We start from the raw sequence: 20436 nt of genomic DNA on the forward strand, positions 1-20436 counted from the left end.
GAATACTATGGATTCAATATGGCCGCCGAATACTATGATGTTAACTCGATGGAAAAATAGCAGATTGTTAATTGTCATAGTGAACCACTAAATTTCTTTTATTATTTCAAAAGGGCCAGGAACAAGCTTTCACATGGCAAGTTTGTAGAGAGTTGAAGAAATTCAGTTTTTTCAGGGAAATTTGTCTCTAAGGTGCATTCTACCTCAAATGTTTCAATTGTACTTTATTAATACTATTAATACTATTAATATATATATATATATATATATATATATATATATATATATATATATATATATATATATATATATATATATATATATATATATATATATATATATATACCAATACAGAAGTACATATCCTTCATCTCTACCCCGTACACAATGGACGCATGTAGAACAATTCTCATCGAATTGAGTTACTTTTATTGACGTCACAATTTTTCCTATAACAATTGTCTAAATAAAAGGACATGAACAAACAAATTGTTGGAATCATAGACTTAAAAAGCAACTCTTTCAGTCTGTATCTTTGGGTTTTAGAGGTATATTGATTTTGTTCATGTTTTTATTAAAGGGAACCTACTCCAGGAATTAATTAAACGCATATATTTTCATGAACTTAGGGTTCTAGTCGTGTCATGGTTTTACATCACCTACATTACATGCGATTTTTAGAGAAACATCACGTTGAAATTGTCCCCAATTTTTGGATATTTGCTGTGGACCACATTGCATCATGGGAACCAGCAGAAAATGTTTATGCAATGATTGAACAATGAATATTCATGACCCTAAGAATCTACTACTTTCATTACCTGAAAATTTTATGTATTTCTGATAGTGTGTGAAATGTAGGTTATGGAAAACCATGGCATGACTCTAAAGAATCCAAAATTCATGAAAATCATTTCCTGATGTGGCATTCCCATTTAAATGCTGGAAATATAATAACATTATGTATTTAATGTGATAAATCAAACGCAAGTCGGTAATCAACATGGAGAATCCCAGTAATCGAATTAATCCTAAATTGTAAATACTGGAGTTTTAGGTCACCATTTTTCGAAGGTCAATAATTTGAAATAGGATATTCACACAGTTAAACCTTTGATTTACGTGTCAAGCAAATTAAAATGAATGATATGGTTGGTATGCAGCTGACACCCCATAATAACTTGATCTAATGTAATCTATGAGAGTATTCTTTATCTGTATACCTTTATATTATATAATTTTACGTTCAATATATGCATGTATATAAACATAGAACCAGGTCCTCGTTGCATCTTATTTGTTATAATGTATACAGTACAAACCATGTGTGTTTATGTGTACTCCCAGAACTAGGTTATACAGTTACTGAGCAATCGTATAATGTTTGGCAAACCCTCACAATCAAATGAAAGCTAATGGGGGCAAATGCGTAGCTGATCTTATAGCAGTTGTATTTCTCCATGCTTAGGGGATCCAGAAAAAATCATTTTCACCAAATTTTCATCACGAAACACCTCTAAAATATGGATATAGAAAATGGCAAATCTAGTTAAGGAGAGGCCTACTGAATGACACGTGTACATGAGTGGGGTATTCTGGGAAACGAACAAAGTTAGGAGCGTCATATACGCCTTGATACAATCACCTCAGCTTTTCTTTGCTTGGGCAAAGGTGAAAAGGGTATGGCGTGCCTAATTTCGATTGTTTCCCAGAATGCCTCACCCTAATGAACAGCAGGAAGCCATCTAAGTCAGATTTACCAATTTTCATAACTCTATCGTAGAGAAGTCACCTGATGTGGAATCAGTGAATAGGACTTTCCTTGGTCCCCTAAACGTAAAGAATTGCAGCTTAGCTGAATTTTATCTCACCTGTTTGTCCCTTTGAGTTATTGGTATACAAACGGATTAGGATTGTAAATCAGAATTTGAGGAAAATTGCAAAATTGTAAGTCTTGTAAAGATTGACAGAATGTTATTATTTGTGCCTTTAAAAGGTAAGAAATCATTCTAAAAAGGGAAGCGTTCTCAGACCGGCTCTGGTTGTCTTTCTGCTTGTTATCCGCAAATCACTGGAGTTATAAACAATTATAAACCGAGTTGATTTTTGAGATCTACAACATTCAGTGCAATATTAGTATTCTCGCAAGGTACGACATATCTTCCTTTTGAATAGTGCCGTAAAAGAGACATGTCGTTTTACGACAATGTATCCTAGATTTTCGACACCCAAATGTTTGACACACAATTTCTCCGCAAATAATACGACAGTAGAAGAAGGTACTTTTCGTGTATGTGGCTGTGTGTTTATACACACATACTAGTGTTAAGCTCAACTGTACACTCTAAGCAATTGTTGAAATACATGAATTCTCAGTGGTAATCTGGATTCCAAGAAAATGCATAACACATGTATAACGTTGAAATGAAAATGTCAGTAGTAGAAGTCGTCACTTGTTTACTGACAGACCCACATTCTTGTATATAATAGACACTAGATGTAGTATAGCCATGGACTGCATTTGGTCGGCTGTCGATCGATGAATTTTGATTGAGAGGTGATATTTCACTGCAATGCTCCATAAAATGGTACACGCAGCTATAACATTCAACGAAAGTATCTCTGTGTGATAATAAAGGAATGCAAACCAATACACATCTAAAACAATAGCAGAAACAAAACAACATCAACAGTTTTGATCAACCCAAGTGAATGTTCTGTTAAGTGCATCACATAATGCATGGTCGTAAGGCCTGTAGAATTCACACAGTTTTTCCTTTGCCCAGTCAGCGAGTTTTGGATGCTGGCGTCCTTTAGACCTTGGCATGCATGCCTTTTCCGGGAATGCTACACACTGTTGTCCCTTCTCTTTATCGAAGTAAAAATGTTCCTTCTTAAAATATCGACGTATGCCAAGAAAAAATTCCACTCTCTGCAATTCTTCAGTAGGATTCCGTCGAAAATTATCACCGTCAACGAAAAGCATCTGGCTTGCCGAGAAATATTCCGACCACCGATAATAATGCTTAACGTAGAGACCGACATCGACCATTTCATTATACATGTCGACATTTTCTGGATGACTCCGTTCAAATACTGTTTCTTCAATTGTATCAGCTAAACCTTTACGTAACATGAACTCTTCATTGGGGTTGTTCGATTTATTGGAGAATTCAACGTAGTCAGACACAAGACGACGGACCGGATCGCAAACGACCACTATGATTTTCACATCGGACGAAAGGGTCTGACGGATTCTTTTCGGAGCGTCAAACGGCCGAAAAAAGTACGTAGGTGTCTTCTCGATCTGTAACTGATGCCGAGATGCGAACGCCATTTTGCTCTTATACCAGTCTAACCCATTTTCAGACCTTGTATCGAAATAATGCGTTTCATCTCTCGGTGAAACAAGATAGGGATGGTAGTTCAGAAATTTCGCCAGACTGCCCGTTCCACATTTACGAACGCCAGCGATGATGACATCAGGCAAACGTTGTTCGCATACACGCAAATTCATACCGCTTTCATTCCGTAGCTTCGTCAAACGATAGTAGGGATTCGCAGGGTAATAGCAGGACACTCGCCATCTTTCGGCTCTAAACATACCTTCGTCTGAACTGACTTTCCATTCATCTAGCAACCCTTGTCCGTTGTTATCGGGTATAACTTGCTCGTTATCATGGACGCCATTTTGATAACTTTCAGATATATTTTGTTCTTGACTGTCAGTCAAGCTCTGGTCGGAGTCATCTGGCATGTTCTCGCTGTTGTTTTCAAAGAAATTGGTCCCGTCTTCATTGGGTACACGAATATCATTCTCATATTCATCGGACACATATTTGTTGTACATGGAGTTGTTCATCAGTTGCCTAAAGGCTATATCGTTAAAAAAGTCCCTCAGTGTTTTACCATCACGGGGTAAATCAATAGCTCGGAGAATGACAATCGAAAGAGCAAAAGTTGCGACATACACCAATATTGTCTTTACTTCCCTGAAATACTTCCTAGGAAAACAGCGACGAAGTAAATGTTCGCTCATGTTGATAACAGTTTTCTACAAAATGCCAGAGTCAACGTATCTACTGATAGAATGGATCGGCTGTTCTATAATTATTGGTGGATTTACACTTCAAATACGATTTAATCAAAAATGGATTGTAGATACAATTTACGGTAGCGTGATACAATGCTAGGATTCAACCCGTTTAAACTGTATGCAAATATTCGGCAATATTAAAGTATTTACATTAACCCTCTTGCTGGCTTAAACTGTCATATGTTACATTGAAAAAATGTCCGTTTGTTGGTATTTGTGTATGGATATATTTGCACATCTCTCTATGTGGCATATTGCTACAGTTGGATCTCATGTATTTTGAATAGATGTTAGTGCAGTCTTTCACATGTATACTTAGAATACCGTATTTCGTACAATTTGGAATTGGTAGGTAAACTAGTCTTGCTGCAAGATGTCGATGCTTTACTCACGCATGGTAGGAGTACCATATACACAACATAATACAACTACATTGTATATAGGTATCTTGCATCAATATTGCAACTGCCGCGTCAAAGGTTAAATGTCGAAGTCAAAAGGTGCTACCGTGTGGTTTCCATCAAATGCTTATTGTCCCAAAGATTTCAGTAATACTACCTGATCATGAATGACACACACTTCGTTGATTTACGTTTGGGCAAGGCAATGATTCTAGGAATGTGCGTGTACACGTTGTGATGATTTGTAAGTTGAACTGTACGATATGGCACGTGATAGCTTAAAGTATCTCATCGGATTTAGTATAGGCCTATATTATACACAAACACATACGCACACTGTAGGGGCCCATAGCAAATCGATATATGTTTTACCTTTATGCAACTATAAACAAACATTTTTTTTTCAATCCTTTAAGGTATCTTACATGTTTTGTTGGTGTTTGGTGTTTGCACTGGGTTTTCAGTTGGCGCACTTCTAATAACTGCAAACATACGTTCACACACACACACACACACACACACACACACACACACACACACACACACACACACACGCACGCATACACACACACACACACACACACACGCGCGCGCGCACGCACACGCGTACGCACGCATGCACATACACATACATATCAAATTATGTTTATTTCCGAAATACATTAAATTAGTATGTACAGGTACAGTATTATTGGGTTCACACTGCATCTAGCAGGAAATATATCAAATTGCATTTGAACATGTTATCCACATCACAAGGCAAATACAGTGTGTTAGTTGTTATAATACTTGCAGCTCTTTTTCTCCAGATATTACTTGGACCAATTATTGAACTAATGTTGCAATAATTTGCAATACAATTAGCATTACTCTTATTCAAACCTACTTTCATAAGGCCACTTACAAATCTGTAGTGAACATACATACATACATACATACATACATACATGCATACATACATACATACATACATACTGTCATACATACTGTCATACATACATACATACATACATACATACATACATACATGCATGCATGCATGCATGCATGCATGCATGCATGCATGCATACATACATACATACATACATACATACATACATATACATACATACATACATACATACATAAATCGATTCAAAACAAATCAAATCAAATCAAATCAAATGATCATTCCATTCCTTCGTGTAACATTGGTTGAATGATTATGATTATAAAAAATCTTAATTTGTCATTTATGTAAATTACACCTTTTTTTGTAGGCGAGATTTTATAAAAACGTTATACATGTAATTTACTTTTGTCGGTTACTGTTTGAACGGATGACATCAGTATAGCTGACATCGATAGTTTCGTGTGAATCAATCAATATCGAGACGCATATACGTGTATGTGTTACGAGTGAGTGACATATCAAACGGCTGAATAGGCCTTATTTGTCGCCTAAATCATAGACCCTCCACCCACAGGATACGCAACTGCGGCATTTCCTTTGAAGCGATGTGCGTTTGCATACATTATGTATGATTAATCCGATTACGTATAGCGGTAATGCAGACTTCCTGTTCGGGGTGTAAAAACCTCACAACGCTATATAAATCGCACGTAAAGTGGGTGGAGGGTCTATGCCTAAATCATAGACAATAGCCTCTCTATTGTCTATGCCTAAATACACTCATCATGCAAACGGTTGCACTCTGGTATGAATACCAACAGCTTTGGTGACACGTGACGTAGATATCTCACCATGGTAACATGGTGCCATCCATTTTAAATGTCCCCAGCTGTTCATGATAGACCATCAGTTAGAATGCATTGTTGGGTATAAATCATCTTATGGAAATATTATTGTCAAGGTACAATAGAAGCCAAACCTGAAGAGTACATCGGGGCTGACAAGTGGTAATCGAAATGCAACCATCAAATTTGAAGGTTAATTTGCATTAAGTTCTAACACATCACATCATACATGGTTTAAAAAAACATACATTGACAAGCCACTACATACCCTAAATAACAACCAGAGCATGGAATAAGTTACATATATGGAGACACTTAACTTTAACACAGGGAACTAGTAGTGCAGCCAGCTGACGCAGCAACAAATATAGGGTGGCTAAAATGATTGAATTTCGAAAGGGAACGTTTGCGACTTTGATGAAAATATCGATATATTGTTCAGCTATGCGAGAGGAGTTTTTATTTTATATTTAATTATAGAATTGGTGTACAAGTCTCTATAACGGAAGGTCAAAATAAATACTTTAGGTCACCGTTTTTTTATGATACAAGTAATACCAAATAATGAGTATTCACCATACATTTTCCCGAAAAAATTAACAGGCCACTAGTAGAGATGCCTTACATCTGTCTGTTGTTACCTTTCAGTGGTAGGCATTTTAATACTTTAAAAACTTATTTTTGATACTTTGTCATGTAATGTCTGTTTTTACATTCGTGCTTTTATGTCTGTCTGTCTTGAAGTATTTGTTTTCATTTCTCTATTGTTTGTGTACATTCAGTGATGAAGTATAATAAATAGATAGATAGATAGATAGATAGATAGGTAGGTAGGTAGGTAGGTAGGTAGATATATAGATAGATAGATAGATAGATAGATAGATAGATAGATAGATAGATAGATAGATAGATAGATAGATAGATGGATAGATAGATAGATAGGTAGGTAGGTAGATAGATAATATAGATAGATAGATAGATAGGTAGGTAGGTAGATAGATAGATAGATAGATAGATAATATAGATAGATAGATAGGTAGGTAGGTAGATAGATAGATAGATAGATAGGTAGGTAGGTAGGTAGAGTAGATAGATAATATAGATAGATAGATAGATAATATAGATAGATATATAGATAGATAGATAGATAGATATATAGATAGATAGTTAGAAAGATAGATACTATAGATAGACAGATAGATAGATATATACTGAGGTACTGAGATAATTATAGATGTATAATGTAAATAAAAAATTAACATACTTTTTTAAAAAGTTTGACGTCTCATGAATTTTATTAGCATTCATATAGTAGTGATTTCCTCGTTAGCTGTTTTTGACAAGAATTTCACGATGATTTACATGGTACCGGTGTAGTGTATGTGTATATGTACAGTGATCTGTAGTGTACGACATATATAGTAATAACAGTTACTATGATATACATATGTACTGTGCAAACACATCATGGCTACATCATGATGGCTGTACACGCCAATAGATTTGTTACTTGACTTAGTTTCAAATACACATGATGCCAGTATGAATTGACTGTCATCGGATTACACTTCACATTAATGATTTTAAATAGTACAGATCTGAAACAAAGTCAACTACATGTACGTATCCATCAATACATAATTATTATGGTATATTTCATTTTTTTTCTGCCATAGATACTACAACACTATTATTTGAAAATATTATATTCCCATACCTATAAAGGGCGTTCATATTGAAAAAGATTTTTGTAATTTGGATTTATTTATTCGGCCTAGAATTGTTATCAATAATTTGAGAATAATAGAGAAAATGACATGGAAATCAGTAATTAAAAAAAAGAAACTCACTAATAAACATATTGTGATCAAAGAAATTAAAAAAAATATTAATACCGACCGTATCTGTTTTTGAAAGGTCGCAAATTATAATCGGAAATACAATATTAATTTTTTGACGGTCTGGACGTAAAAACAACATATGTTTAAACTGCACGACGTCATCCAAACATACATCCATATGTATACTCATGGGAGGTAAAAGCTATCAAACTCGTCAAACCTGAACAAACAGATTTCGAAATTATAATCTGCAAAGTGCGTTGTTTTGTTTGATCGTGCGTTAAACACTGTATGAGTAAACATCGAGCATCCGGGGTATTGAAAAATAGATATTTGAATTCAATAGTTCAAAGCATTGGTCAGAAAACGAACAAGTTTTTACTGGATTTTAAATCAATTTGCTGTGTTGGATGACGTCAGTAGCGGCTTTGCATGACGTGGATACCTCCAGAGGCAGGAGCAGCCAACCACTGAATTTTAGGAAGCGATTTGTTAATGACGTAATCACATCGGAATACGACCTTTAATATCTACCTGCAAGATGTAATCAACTTTTTTTAGTATGGATACAGCATCGTTTGGCAGATGTCTAACCGTTTGTGGTGAGGACAAAAACACAATGAACCAGACATCTGACCCAAAATGGAGATACAAGAATTGAAGAGAATTGTGATGTGTACTACGTCATCGGAACATAAATCCGTTAAAATATAACACCTAAATCGGTCCAACTGTCACAGGCGTTCTGACGCTACCATTTATAATAGATGCCATGTAACAGATGGCAATATTCAAAACCATATTGATGAGATTTCGTTGGTAAAATTTATTCATACTCCTAGTACACCATTCTGTACAAGACTGCTCTTGATACAGAAAAACACTTTATACTTTTTTTTTTATATTTTACTATTATAATAATTATTTTTTTTTTACAAAAAATTGCTTGCTAAATCTAATATTAAATACAATTTACATTATATTTGAAACCTAGGTGTATTTGATGAAGACATCTTCACAATTGTAAATTATCTGGTGTCGAAGTCCTGATTTGACCGCCATTTTGAAAAATTGGAAGAATCATGACATTTTTTCAATTTTTAAGAATATCTATGAACTCACATTTGTCCCGATTTTGACGTTTTACATAATTATGCAAATTTCATCAAATATACACTTCAGAACTCTTTCTCGTGTGTTCTGATTTTCCCGTCATTTGAAAATTGTAAAAAAAATCATTTAATTTTTCTGAAATCATTTTCGAGTGTCCTTATTTTATTCTCATTTGGAGCATTTGAAATAAATATTTTATCAATTTTACTGTTATTACAATTTCCGCAAATAGATCAAAGCTCAAAGTGATTTGACGACATACATGTACTATTGACTTTGTGTCCATATTGAAAATAGTATGGCGACCCCATGGGTCAAAGTTCATGAGTTAAAGTTCAATAAGAAGCTGAACAAGAGTGTTGAGCACTGAAGGACGAAAGTCTACAGAAAGATGTGTGTGTGTGGCTAAATACTAGTATCGCTTTCAATTGACTCCTACATACATGTTGTGAATAAAATAAGACATTATTATTCATAGTGTTCTTGTATGTGTGAGTAAAGTAATCAAGTTTATCTGCAATAAATCCGAATAAAAGATAACACGAAGCAATGGTAGATGAAAAAGAGATGGAGATCAAAGGTCAAATTATTCAACCCGCTAACAGTTTTTCCCTAACCATGTGAAATTGTATTTGAGTATATTTGACAACGCATAGTCGTATGGTCTGTAAAATTCACAAAGTCTTAGCTTAGCCCAGTCAGCCAGTTCGGGATGTTCACGTCCTTTCGAACTTGGCATACAGGTGATTTTTGGAAATGAAATACAATAGTAGCGTTTTTCGTCATCATAGTAAAAATGTTCTTCTCTGAAATATCCCCGAACTCCGATAAATTTCTCAACTTTTTGTAATTCTACTGCTGGGCTGCGTCGAAAGTTGTCTCCATCTATGAAGTGTATTTGGTTCTTAGGAAAGAATTCAAGCCATCGGAATAGGTATTTCACATATAAACCCACATCAACCATTTCGTTGTACATGTTGACATTGTCCGGACGAGCTTTCTCAAACACCGTGTCTTCAATGGTCTCACCGAGTGTCTTCCTTTGCATGTAGTCTTGGGTAGGCTTACTTGTTTTATTGATAAATTCGACATAATCCGATACAAGTCTTCTCACTGGCTCGCACACGATTACTAAAATTCTGACGTTCGGAGAGAGTGTCTCGCGAATTCTTTTCGGTGCGTCGAACGGTCGAAAGAAGTATGTTGGCGTTTTTTCGATGGTAACTTGGTAGCGCGATGAATAAGGCATCTGATTTTTATACCAATCTAGGCCATGTTCGTTTTGGGAATCAAAGTAGTGAGTTTCATCTTTCGGTCCAACGAGCTGAGGATGGAAATTCAAAAACTTCAATAAGGTCCCCGTGCCGCATTTTCGAACACCGGCGATGATAACATTCGGCAGGCGTCGCTCACAACCTCTTCTCCTCAAGTCATCAGGCTTCATGAGTTTTTTCAGACGATACACAGGGTGTATTGGATAGTAACAAGATGTCTTCCAACGTTCTATCATGAACCGTTTCGCATCATAGCTTACTTCCCACGTGGCGTAGTCATCGGACACGCCGTGGATGTACTCGGAATCATTAAGTAAGCTCTTCAGAGCTGACTCTTCTGCCAGTAGCCTCCTTGATGCAGATTGGCCACCACTTGGTGATTCTACCATCCTCAGGAGAAGAAATGAACACACAAAAATACTACCATACACCATAGTCCACACTGAAGGCTTGAAACCTTTTCTTGGCAGAAACCGGTGTAATTTTTCTTCAGCAACCTCTTTTAAAGAAGCCATTTTGTTCAAAATGATGGTTGACTTGGATACTGGTTCCCTATCCATAATGGAGGCCAGCAAATGACTGATGAGTGGATACTGCGTGGCAGGCTAAGTCCCTAACAACAGCCAACAGCTGTCTCCGACTTCTTTCAATAAAAATACTTGAATAGGTCGAGGATTTCCAAAATGCGCATGTGCGTTCGAAAATATTATTTATTGTGCTAGATATTCCTAATAATACGTCAACTTACAGGGAGCAACAGTAATTAATGGCGTGTGAGTTGAGGTTTTCGTGTCAACCATTCTGTTTTCAAAATCAAAAACTTTTATCTTGTATCGTTCGATCATATTATAATTTGGATTTACGATTTGGATTTGGTGTATGTATGGGGTGGGGTGGGGTGGGGTGGGGAAGACTAATGAAGGAGGCATAGTAGATAACATAGAGATAACATCGACGACACTCCTTTCACTCAACCGAAAACAACATTCCCTTCACTACCTCAACTAATTGGTATATTTCAGTGGCGAAATAAAACATAAAAATGGATGCTTGTACTAAACGTTTTTTTTTAGGCAATCGCTTTTTTTGCAACAGAAGAGGAACATAACGTAATAATGACAGATTGGGTTTTTCTTTCGTTATATCTTTTTACGTTTTGCAATGTGCTACCTTAGAATGGGGCTACCTTAGAACCCATGGCGGTGCCGTGCATCTGTAGGAAGAATTTGTCTTTGAAAGTGAAGAAATTGTAGTCTAAAATAAATTGTAGCATTTCTATGATAAGGTCGGCGTTGTCAATATTGATGTCAGAGAGATATTCCCTGACAGCTGTGATACCCAAATCATGGGGGATATTAGTATATAGGGTTTTGACATCCATGGTGACGAGAATGGCGTTGTCAGGGGTGTCAATCGTGTTAATATCTTTGAGGTGGTGATTATTGTCTTTTATGTACGAGGGAAGGGATTTCACTATCGGCTGTAGGACGAAATCAACAAATTTGGAAAGTGGTGTGGTTAATGTCATTTTATCTCGGATTTTTTTATTACTTGTGCTACTTTGTAATTTTACCACTGTGTATTATACTCTTTTTTATCAGTGCTTACCCTGAGGAAAGCGACTTGTGCGTCGCCGAAACGTTGGTGTTTTAAATTAAAATAAAGATCAGATTGAAGATCGGAGACCAGTTGAACCGCCTCGTTTTATTTATTTCACACATATTACTATGGTCCGGGCATGTTCCAGTTCTCCACTTGTGACTTCAATAGTTGTAGTTGGACTGATTCTTCTAACAAGAACACTATCAATCAGTTGTCGGAATCAAATCAAGCAGGAGAGCAGTGTGTGATTTTGTAGACTGCAGGCCTACACAATATGATAAATTAAATCGTCTTTTTGTTCGACATGTCAATGTGTAACACATGTTATTAATCACTTAATGATGTCCAAACTCCATGTGGACTGGCCTTTATTCGTTCACGTTCGCATAATATATTTAAATTTTGACTTTTATGTACTCGCTTATTATTAATTCTGTCAATGACGTCACAATGCCTTCCATGACGTCACAATACCATCGCCACATACAGGGGCTGACACATTTTATTTGTGATAACAGAAGCGTACGGCGTATTGCTACTTCAATTGTAAGTTGACAGTTAGTACGGCACTGCAAAATCATCAACTAACTGATGAAACATTAAATTGAATCGTTTTCATATTGATTCATGGTTTACAGGTAGTGTACATTATCACGTGAGATATGAGAACTATGTTTAAGTTCCTTATTGTTAATTTGTTAACAAATTACAAGATTTGCTCAAGTTCCTGGAGTTTTTCAACCCGCTTATGTTCTTTTGTGTGAAACAGCATAAACTAAGTCTGGTGAACACTAAGCCCAGTTAGAGTCAGGTGAGCACTAAACCGAGTTAGAGTCAGATGAACACTAAACCCAGTTAGAGTCAGGTGAACACTAAACCCAGTTAGAGTCAGGTGAACACTGGGCCCAGTTAGAGTCAGGTGAACACTAAGCCCAGTTAGAGTCAGGTGAACACTAAACCCAGTTAGAGTCAGGTGAACACTAAACCCAGTTAGAGTCAGGTGAACACTAAACCCAGTTAGAGTCAGGTGAACACTAAACCCAGTTAGAGTCAGGTGAACACTAAACCCAGTTAGAGTCAGGTGAACACTAATCCCAATTAGAGTCAGGTGAACACTAAACCCAGTTAGAGTCAGGTGAACACTAAGCCCAGTTAGAGTCAGGTGAACACTAAACCCAGTTAGAGTCAGGTGAACACTAAGCCCAGTTAGAGTCAGGTGAACACTAAACCCAGTTAGAGTCAGGTGAACACTAAGCCCAGTTATTGGAAAAAAAAGTTTACTTTGAAATGAATAGCAAATCAAAATATTTGAAGATTATGAGACAAAAATCACTCAAGGGACTAGTGCCACTGAGTCTATGTTAAAAGGTGTGATACAGATTACAGCATCTAGAGGAACAAGACGTCTGAACGATCTCCAGTTTCGTGGGCCGTGTATACTAGTATGATCTGTGTGCATCTGTCCTCGATTATGCTGTTCGTATGCCTGCAGCTATAGGGTATGCCGTAAAAGGGTCGATCATTGTCTACCGGCTGGGGTGGAGTGGTTTTACATGTAAAAGGGGTCATTCATTTTGGAAACACCACTTGGAAGGGGGGGGGGGGGTTATTTTCGAAAGTACCACTTGGAGTGGGTTTCGCTTCGGAAAATATCTCTACAAGTAATTCATATCCATATGACTCCTAAGTGCTTATTCCCCTCAGTGTAAAACACATTTCATGAATATCATGCAAATTTTACACGAGTGAGGCAACCACAGAACGATGAAGGTGTTGATGACGCTGTTGTCTCGTAAGTTCTGCAGAATCTCTCCATCTATCAATAGCATTCTGAGGTCATGGTGCTGCCGCCTTGTCAACGATTTGTCTGTGTTTAGAATTACTTGCGCTACCGCTAGGCGGCGCTTCATGGTCTTCTTTATAATAGACCAGTCCATCGACTCCGCTGTCAATGCTTTATAATTAGACAACTTTTAACCATTGTGTAAATCTTGATGTTTATTTGTCACGTGACATTTAGCATTATAACTAATATGCTTCAGCCATTAATAATTTGAACATATATTGATAAACCAATTACATATACTCTGGTTGGAAAAAGAATCTAATCTAACATAATGTTCACACCCCTTGTTGAAACATATGGGGTACATTGATCAGATTTTTCAGAATACTGCAGTTTTTTTTTATTTATTTAGTTCTTTTTTTTTGACATATATACTGCATTCAGATTAGAAACTTTAATTTAAAAAGATATTGGATAAAATGAGCAGACGGTGGTAGTCTAGTTCAATAAAACTTTATACTTTGTTTGCATGACTATTCCCAAATGACCACATGAGACGAATACCCGCATTTCAATGACGTCATAGGCAGTTTTGATAAAGTGCATAATTTCACATAATGTTTTTCGTGTACAGATCAAACTTTTAATACTGACTCAGCTTACTTCAGTGATATTAGAACAATATATAGACAAAAATAAAAATACAGTCAGACAGTCACCAGGGATAGGCATATATACAATGCAGATAGATAGATAGATAGATAGATAGATAGATAGATAGATAGATAGATAGAGATAGATAGATAGATAGATAGATAGATAGATAGATAGATAGATAGATAGATAGATAGATAGATAGATAGATAGATAGATAACTGAATAATTTCTTTCTAAAGTTTTAGAGTTAGACAGCAACGGCTATACATCATGTCACTTAACGTCAAGCTACCACCTACCAGCTGGTATTTTTCTAACATTATTTATTTTTATTTTTATTTTTTATTTTCTTTCATCAGATAATAGTACACTTCTGGTGATGATAAAATATCGATGTGTAGCGAAAATTACATTAAACCCTAAATCATGAGAAGTAGAACCTACAACAGACAACTTGAAAAGTACCACCACGTCCACATCAACCTCCTTCATAAAATCCTTCTTTCCGGACGCCACGTCATTATGGAACGACGCCTTAATACCACAAAGTGCTGTTGACATTCAATCTTGCGAGACATTCAAAACCCTGATAAGAAACTATCATTTCACAAGATCCATCTAAATGTCCACTACCAGTACTCTCGCCAGAATTTCCAGCTGTAGCACAGGGGGCTCTGGCTCAGTTAGTTTTATTTACGAAAACAAACAAAACAAACAAATAAATACTGACCCCCAGAATAGTCACAATTGGGGGTATCTACAGTTGTGACTATTTTGGGGGTCAGTATTTGTTTGTTTGTTTTGTATTTATCTATTTATTTATTTATTTACTTATTTATTTGTGTGTTTTGTTTATTTATTTGTTTGTATTTATTTGTTTTCGTAAACAAGACTACAAGGTACAAGATAGAAACGCTACATGCATATTGTACTGACATAGCGTACTTAAAGCTTGTTACCGAAACAGTCGTATAGAGATCATGATCACTGCCGTCAAGTTAAAATTAAGGTCATTCATACATTCACCAACATCCAAAAGTGACGTAAAACAAACAATGCATGCAATATTCGCTACAATTAGCATTAGACAAGAATGAAACGAATTTTGTGAATGTATAAAGTTATGCCAGTATCCATGAAGTAGAAAACTGATCACTGGCCAATGATCCGAGAAAATTGAAACTTTATTTCTTCTCGTCACAGCGCAGGCTTAACACAAGTTCCAATCAAGGGTTTTAATGTCAGTACGCGTTCACTGAATATTGGTGAATTATATTTTGTTGGTATTTATTGTATCAACATGTACATACTGTAACACAATACAGACTAAAAGTCTGTGTAAACGGCGGTAAGATGTGCATAATGAACATATGTTAGAAGTATACCTGTAATTGACAGAAACACAGTTTAAACTCACGATGCAGAGTCAACATTAGCTGGCTTATCAATCAAACAAAGTTTAATATTTTACAATTGGAATTTCACAGCCGGTAGTTTTGTACACTTTACATATGTTAGGTAAAGTTACCTGGTTAAAGTTACGGGTACCCCGACCTTATGGCGTTTATATATGTACGTCCGTGTCTAACAGTTTCGTCGCAGTTAGCTGTTGCGAGCGAAGAGAGAGGAATTTGTCACACAACGAAGTCCAACTTCGCAAATACCAAAGGTGAGATATTTATTTCATTTTCTTTCGAAATGTTAGTAAATACTGCTCTAACAGTCACAACTGTCATTTTGTTTCACGTTCCATTTTGATAACGAAGATACTTTTCTTTCTATTTTCGGGTTAGAATAACTTGCTAATTGTTAAATTTACTCTGAAAGTTGTTAGCACCATCATAGGCTATTAAAGTCTTGCTAGTTTAGTTTCTCAGGAATTGCATTTGAGTTAGGGACGATCATATGATGTCATACAAGCTCAATAAACACACTTCGAGGAGAGGTGTGGTGTCAATGCAATTACTGAACTTCATTTTCACACTTCTAACCAAATTTAGAAAACTTTCACTCTTTCAATGATAACAGCTTCTGTATTTACTACTGAGATGTTGATAAGTTTATTAAAATTTATTGCTAATAATGTGAGATACAGTGCTTGGTTTCCCGTTAGTATTTCGATGTGTTTACCATTATATTAAAAATTGTATCGATCAAAGTGGTCTGACCGCTACAATTTTCATCATGGTTATACACCACATGTAAACGTCGATGCCGCACTTTTGAACGTTCGTATGGGGGGGGGGGGGGAGGAGGGAGGGGGTTTGGGAACAAACGAACAGAGTTCGTTTATTTAAGTCTGTGTGACATTGTGTGGTCGTCCCTTACTTTCCACGATATGGCACCAATAATAAGGATATGTTCACAGAAGGAGTAGCCTTAAAGTAAAAAATATCGAACTAAGTTTTCTGTCATAAGTAAACAGTCACATTTAGAACAGAGTGACCTTTCTTTCATTTTCCCAGCTTCTGAAACCTTATTAAGAACGACAAAGACACAAAAGCAGATTCAAACGTTGGACGATGGTTAAAAGTGATAGAAAGATATAACGTATGTAGCAAAGAGAGCAGTACAGTTAACGCCAGGTGTCGAGAGAACCTGGCATCTAGATCGAATCGGTTTCTTGAAATTTAAAGTTATTCTTTTTTTAATAGAATATCGTAAAAATATACACACTAATATAAAAATACTGTCGAGGATAGCACAATAACGTTATTGAAACGTTATCAGTGTTTATGGGCATATATCTAGCAAGATATTGTAATCATTGACCGTATGCATGTGCGAATATTCAAGATTTTCGAATCAGTGACTGGGAATGTGCAAATATTCAAGTTATGGAATCGGTTACTGTGCATGTGCGAATAAGCAAGTTTTCAGAGTCGTTCTGTTCTATTCATGTCGACGACAGATTGAACAAAACTGTATTTCAGAATCACTAAATAATTATATATGATGTTATTCTTTTGTTTGGCTGCTAAACTGATACATTTTTTCATATAAGGTGTCGTAATTATTGACAATGCGTTAATTATATGTGTGTTTACATGCAGAACTGTTTCTTTGTTATTCGATTGATGTTCGTCGTTCAGTAGTCGACATACCACCGTAAAGCAAAGCTAATACACCTCAATATGATTCATTAATATGAACTGTACATTTCGATGTAACTCTACTGGTATGTTACAGTCAGTCGAGGCCTTTGTGTGCCATCAAAATTCCGGGCAAATAATGCGTATATACCAAGTCAATATCCGGAATAACACGTCATGTTTGATAACTTTTCTCTGCAGGTAAACAGTTAACTGGGCATAACGGCTGGCTTTCAAAAAGTGCGGGTATAGAGAATGGCACACAGCCGACTAAGGGCTTTGCCCTGGCTGCAAATCGCCCTTTTGGTGTTAACAATTGTAGCAGCGGAACGACAAGAAATTTCGTAAGTTTTTAGAGTAGTTTTAGCAGACAGAGATATCCCGGTCCACAACGGCGGGTCTGAGCTCACTAAGGACAAAAAAGACATAAAAATGATAGAAATTCATATTTCTGATTGCAATAAGAAATGTTCGCGTTGATTAACAACATTCAAAGATACATGACAAGAACTAATGCGCAGTGTAAACAGATAAAACCAAGTAAAACAACACCAACACACACACAAACACACCAGCAAGCAAGCAAGCATGCCAGCCTTCCAACAAACAAACAAACAAACAAACAAACAAACAAACAAACAAACAAACAAAACAAAAACGAACACAGATGATTGAATATTTCACAAAATGACACCTTTATAGTTATATCACATTAAAAAGCGAAAATGACAAATACTGAACGGGTCCAATTTTTCAAGTTTGCATTTAATAACACTACGTAAACTAAAATATTGTATATTCAGTATTAGCCTATGTAATGTCTTAAAAGCCACAGTTGCTTTAAACTAACTACTACAAACACAAAATTACTACAATACAGCGACAAAACTAGGTGCACCTTATAACTATAGAACTTTCTGTCATACTATGATTCATCTATGCATTTGATAATTTATTTATTTTATTATTTCTTTATTATTTATTTATTTATTGGAACCTGAGACTGTCGCTTTTTTTCTGAAAAGAAGTAGACACAAGGTCATCACCGGGGGAGATAAATTCGTGTGTTAAACAGTTTTCGACCACCCCAGCTTCTGATCTGACCATGCTCTTTTTGTTAGTTTGTGCATAAAACATAAAATAAACTATTGAAGCGTTTACTGGAACTTTTAGAATCGTTCACTTTTGTCTAAACCTTTACAGAGAAAGAGAGAGACTGGAGAAGAATTCTTATTATATGAATCATGCTAAAAGACATGCAGCAGAGGACGGTAAGTTTAGCCACGGTTATAACCCAAAATTCACTGTTGTCATGATGGCAATGTGAATCTAGTTTCGCACTGCTGGTATTGCAAGTAGGATTAAAACTCAAAATTGAACACTCGTGAATTTTTATCAAAATTGTTATTTTGTTAAAAGTCGTTATTGAAATGGAAGTGAACTCTTTGTGGAGTCAAGCAATTCAACTTCATGTTTCAGTCTATCTAGATCGTAGAACTTACTACCAAACCAGAGAGACTATAGAGTTTAAATTAATCGGTACGATGTTTTTTTATATCTCACACAACCTTTTTTTGTTACGAATCAAAGTGCAGGCAGTGATAACACACATCAATTGCTAGAGTAAAATTGTATCTCACTGTAAACAGTTTTTTGTGTGTGAATATTCATTATTTCATCTGACGGTGATGTTGTGTTCACAGTGAGAAAAAAAAGATACGTTTTATATGCTTGCGCACTATCAATTATGTAGTTTTATGTAATTTGTAACAAAAAAATGCTGTGACACATGTAAAAAACACACCCATAAATAGTGTGCTGCCTAATTGAAATGCTAGGGTCACCATGTTTTGGTAGTACAAAATGTAGTAGATTGTAATCCATTTTAGTAGGAGACATTGTTTGAACTTATGTACACCAAATCTTCGGGATTTTTACTGAATCAGAGAGAAACTATAACCTTACTTGAATTGTTCTAATTCCTAAAGAAATCACTATTTAGGAAAAAAAACTAAAAAAAATTATTAAACCGCGTACGTACATGAGTTAGAGAAACTACATGAACATTTAATTGCAGTTTATTTACTTTCATAATATCGGATGAAAACCAATTTACAACAGTTTTAAATTTTGAATTATTTATCGGCCATGATAGCAGCCTACGGTGTTGTCTTATTCTCAATATTTGTTTTCAGTCACATAGCCTGTGCCATCCATTGCCACGTGATTATCACACATGCTAAGCGTGATAAAATTTGAATATTACATTACTATTGCAAGGGGTTGAAACAAGTTGATTACTAAAATTCGTTCAGATTGAAGATGTTACAAATGTCATTCCTTCTACCTTATGCACTAATATAATTCACTAAAGATGCCCTCGAGTGCATGCAAAGATATGTATTATCAAAGTGAACCGATAAAAAATTTAAGCTAAAATTGTTCCATTTCCAACACTTTTGTTCACTTTCACTCCGAGGCTGTATTATAAGTATAGTGGCGTTTTTGAAATAGTGACCAACGACCACTAAACCGGAAGTGATGTCACAACCTAGCCGGCCTCTCATGCCCGGATACTATTTTTTTTACAGGAAAAATAATTCAGAAACGAAGCGCTTTTATTTTACCCCGAGGTGGACCACCTCCAGCGCCTTGTAAGTATAAGAAATGTGATAAAAGTATTGATGATAGATCATTTATTAATTGTTTACGACAAGTACTCTAAGGTTGAGCTCAAGACATAAGTCTATGATTTGCATTGCATGTTGAAATACAGCTCCGATAAAAGGAAAAGATTGATTACATTAGAGTCAGTAGGGTATGTAATTTGTCTTAA

General features: G+C 35.8%; 3 protein-coding genes across 3 annotated transcripts in view; 1 reads left to right on the forward strand and 2 right to left on the reverse strand.

Moving 5' to 3' along the window:
* Nucleotides 1–2686: 2686 nt before the first annotated feature.
* Nucleotides 2687–4039, reverse strand: LOC144444959 (heparan sulfate glucosamine 3-O-sulfotransferase 1-like). The gene has a single exon (XM_078134509.1). It carries the CDS (start codon nucleotides 4037–4039, stop codon nucleotides 2687–2689), a length of 1353 nt encoding a protein of 450 aa, XP_077990635.1.
* Nucleotides 4040–7524: 3485 nt separating this feature from the next.
* Nucleotides 7525–11083, reverse strand: LOC144444550 (heparan sulfate glucosamine 3-O-sulfotransferase 1-like). Its single transcript, XM_078134001.1, has one exon. It carries the CDS (start codon nucleotides 11021–11023, stop codon nucleotides 9788–9790), a length of 1236 nt encoding a protein of 411 aa, XP_077990127.1. The 5' UTR covers nucleotides 11024–11083; the 3' UTR covers nucleotides 7525–9787.
* Nucleotides 11084–16113: 5030 nt separating this feature from the next.
* The window catches only part of LOC144444693 (uncharacterized), a 34382-nt gene continuing 30059 nt past the window's right edge, over nucleotides 16114–20436 (forward strand). The window contains exons 1-4 of the mRNA XM_078134205.1: nucleotides 16114–16177; nucleotides 17802–17944; nucleotides 18804–18871; nucleotides 20192–20254. Coding sequence (XP_077990331.1) covers nucleotides 17856–17944; nucleotides 18804–18871; nucleotides 20192–20254 — 220 coding nt within the window. The 5' untranslated portion in view covers nucleotides 16114–16177; nucleotides 17802–17855. The remainder of the gene's footprint in view (nucleotides 16178–17801; nucleotides 17945–18803; nucleotides 18872–20191; nucleotides 20255–20436) is intronic.

Source organism: Glandiceps talaboti, chromosome 13 (assembly GCF_964340395.1).
Source record: "Glandiceps talaboti chromosome 13, keGlaTala1.1, whole genome shotgun sequence".
In the NCBI taxonomy this organism is placed as follows: Eukaryota; Metazoa; Hemichordata; class Enteropneusta; family Spengelidae; genus Glandiceps; species Glandiceps talaboti.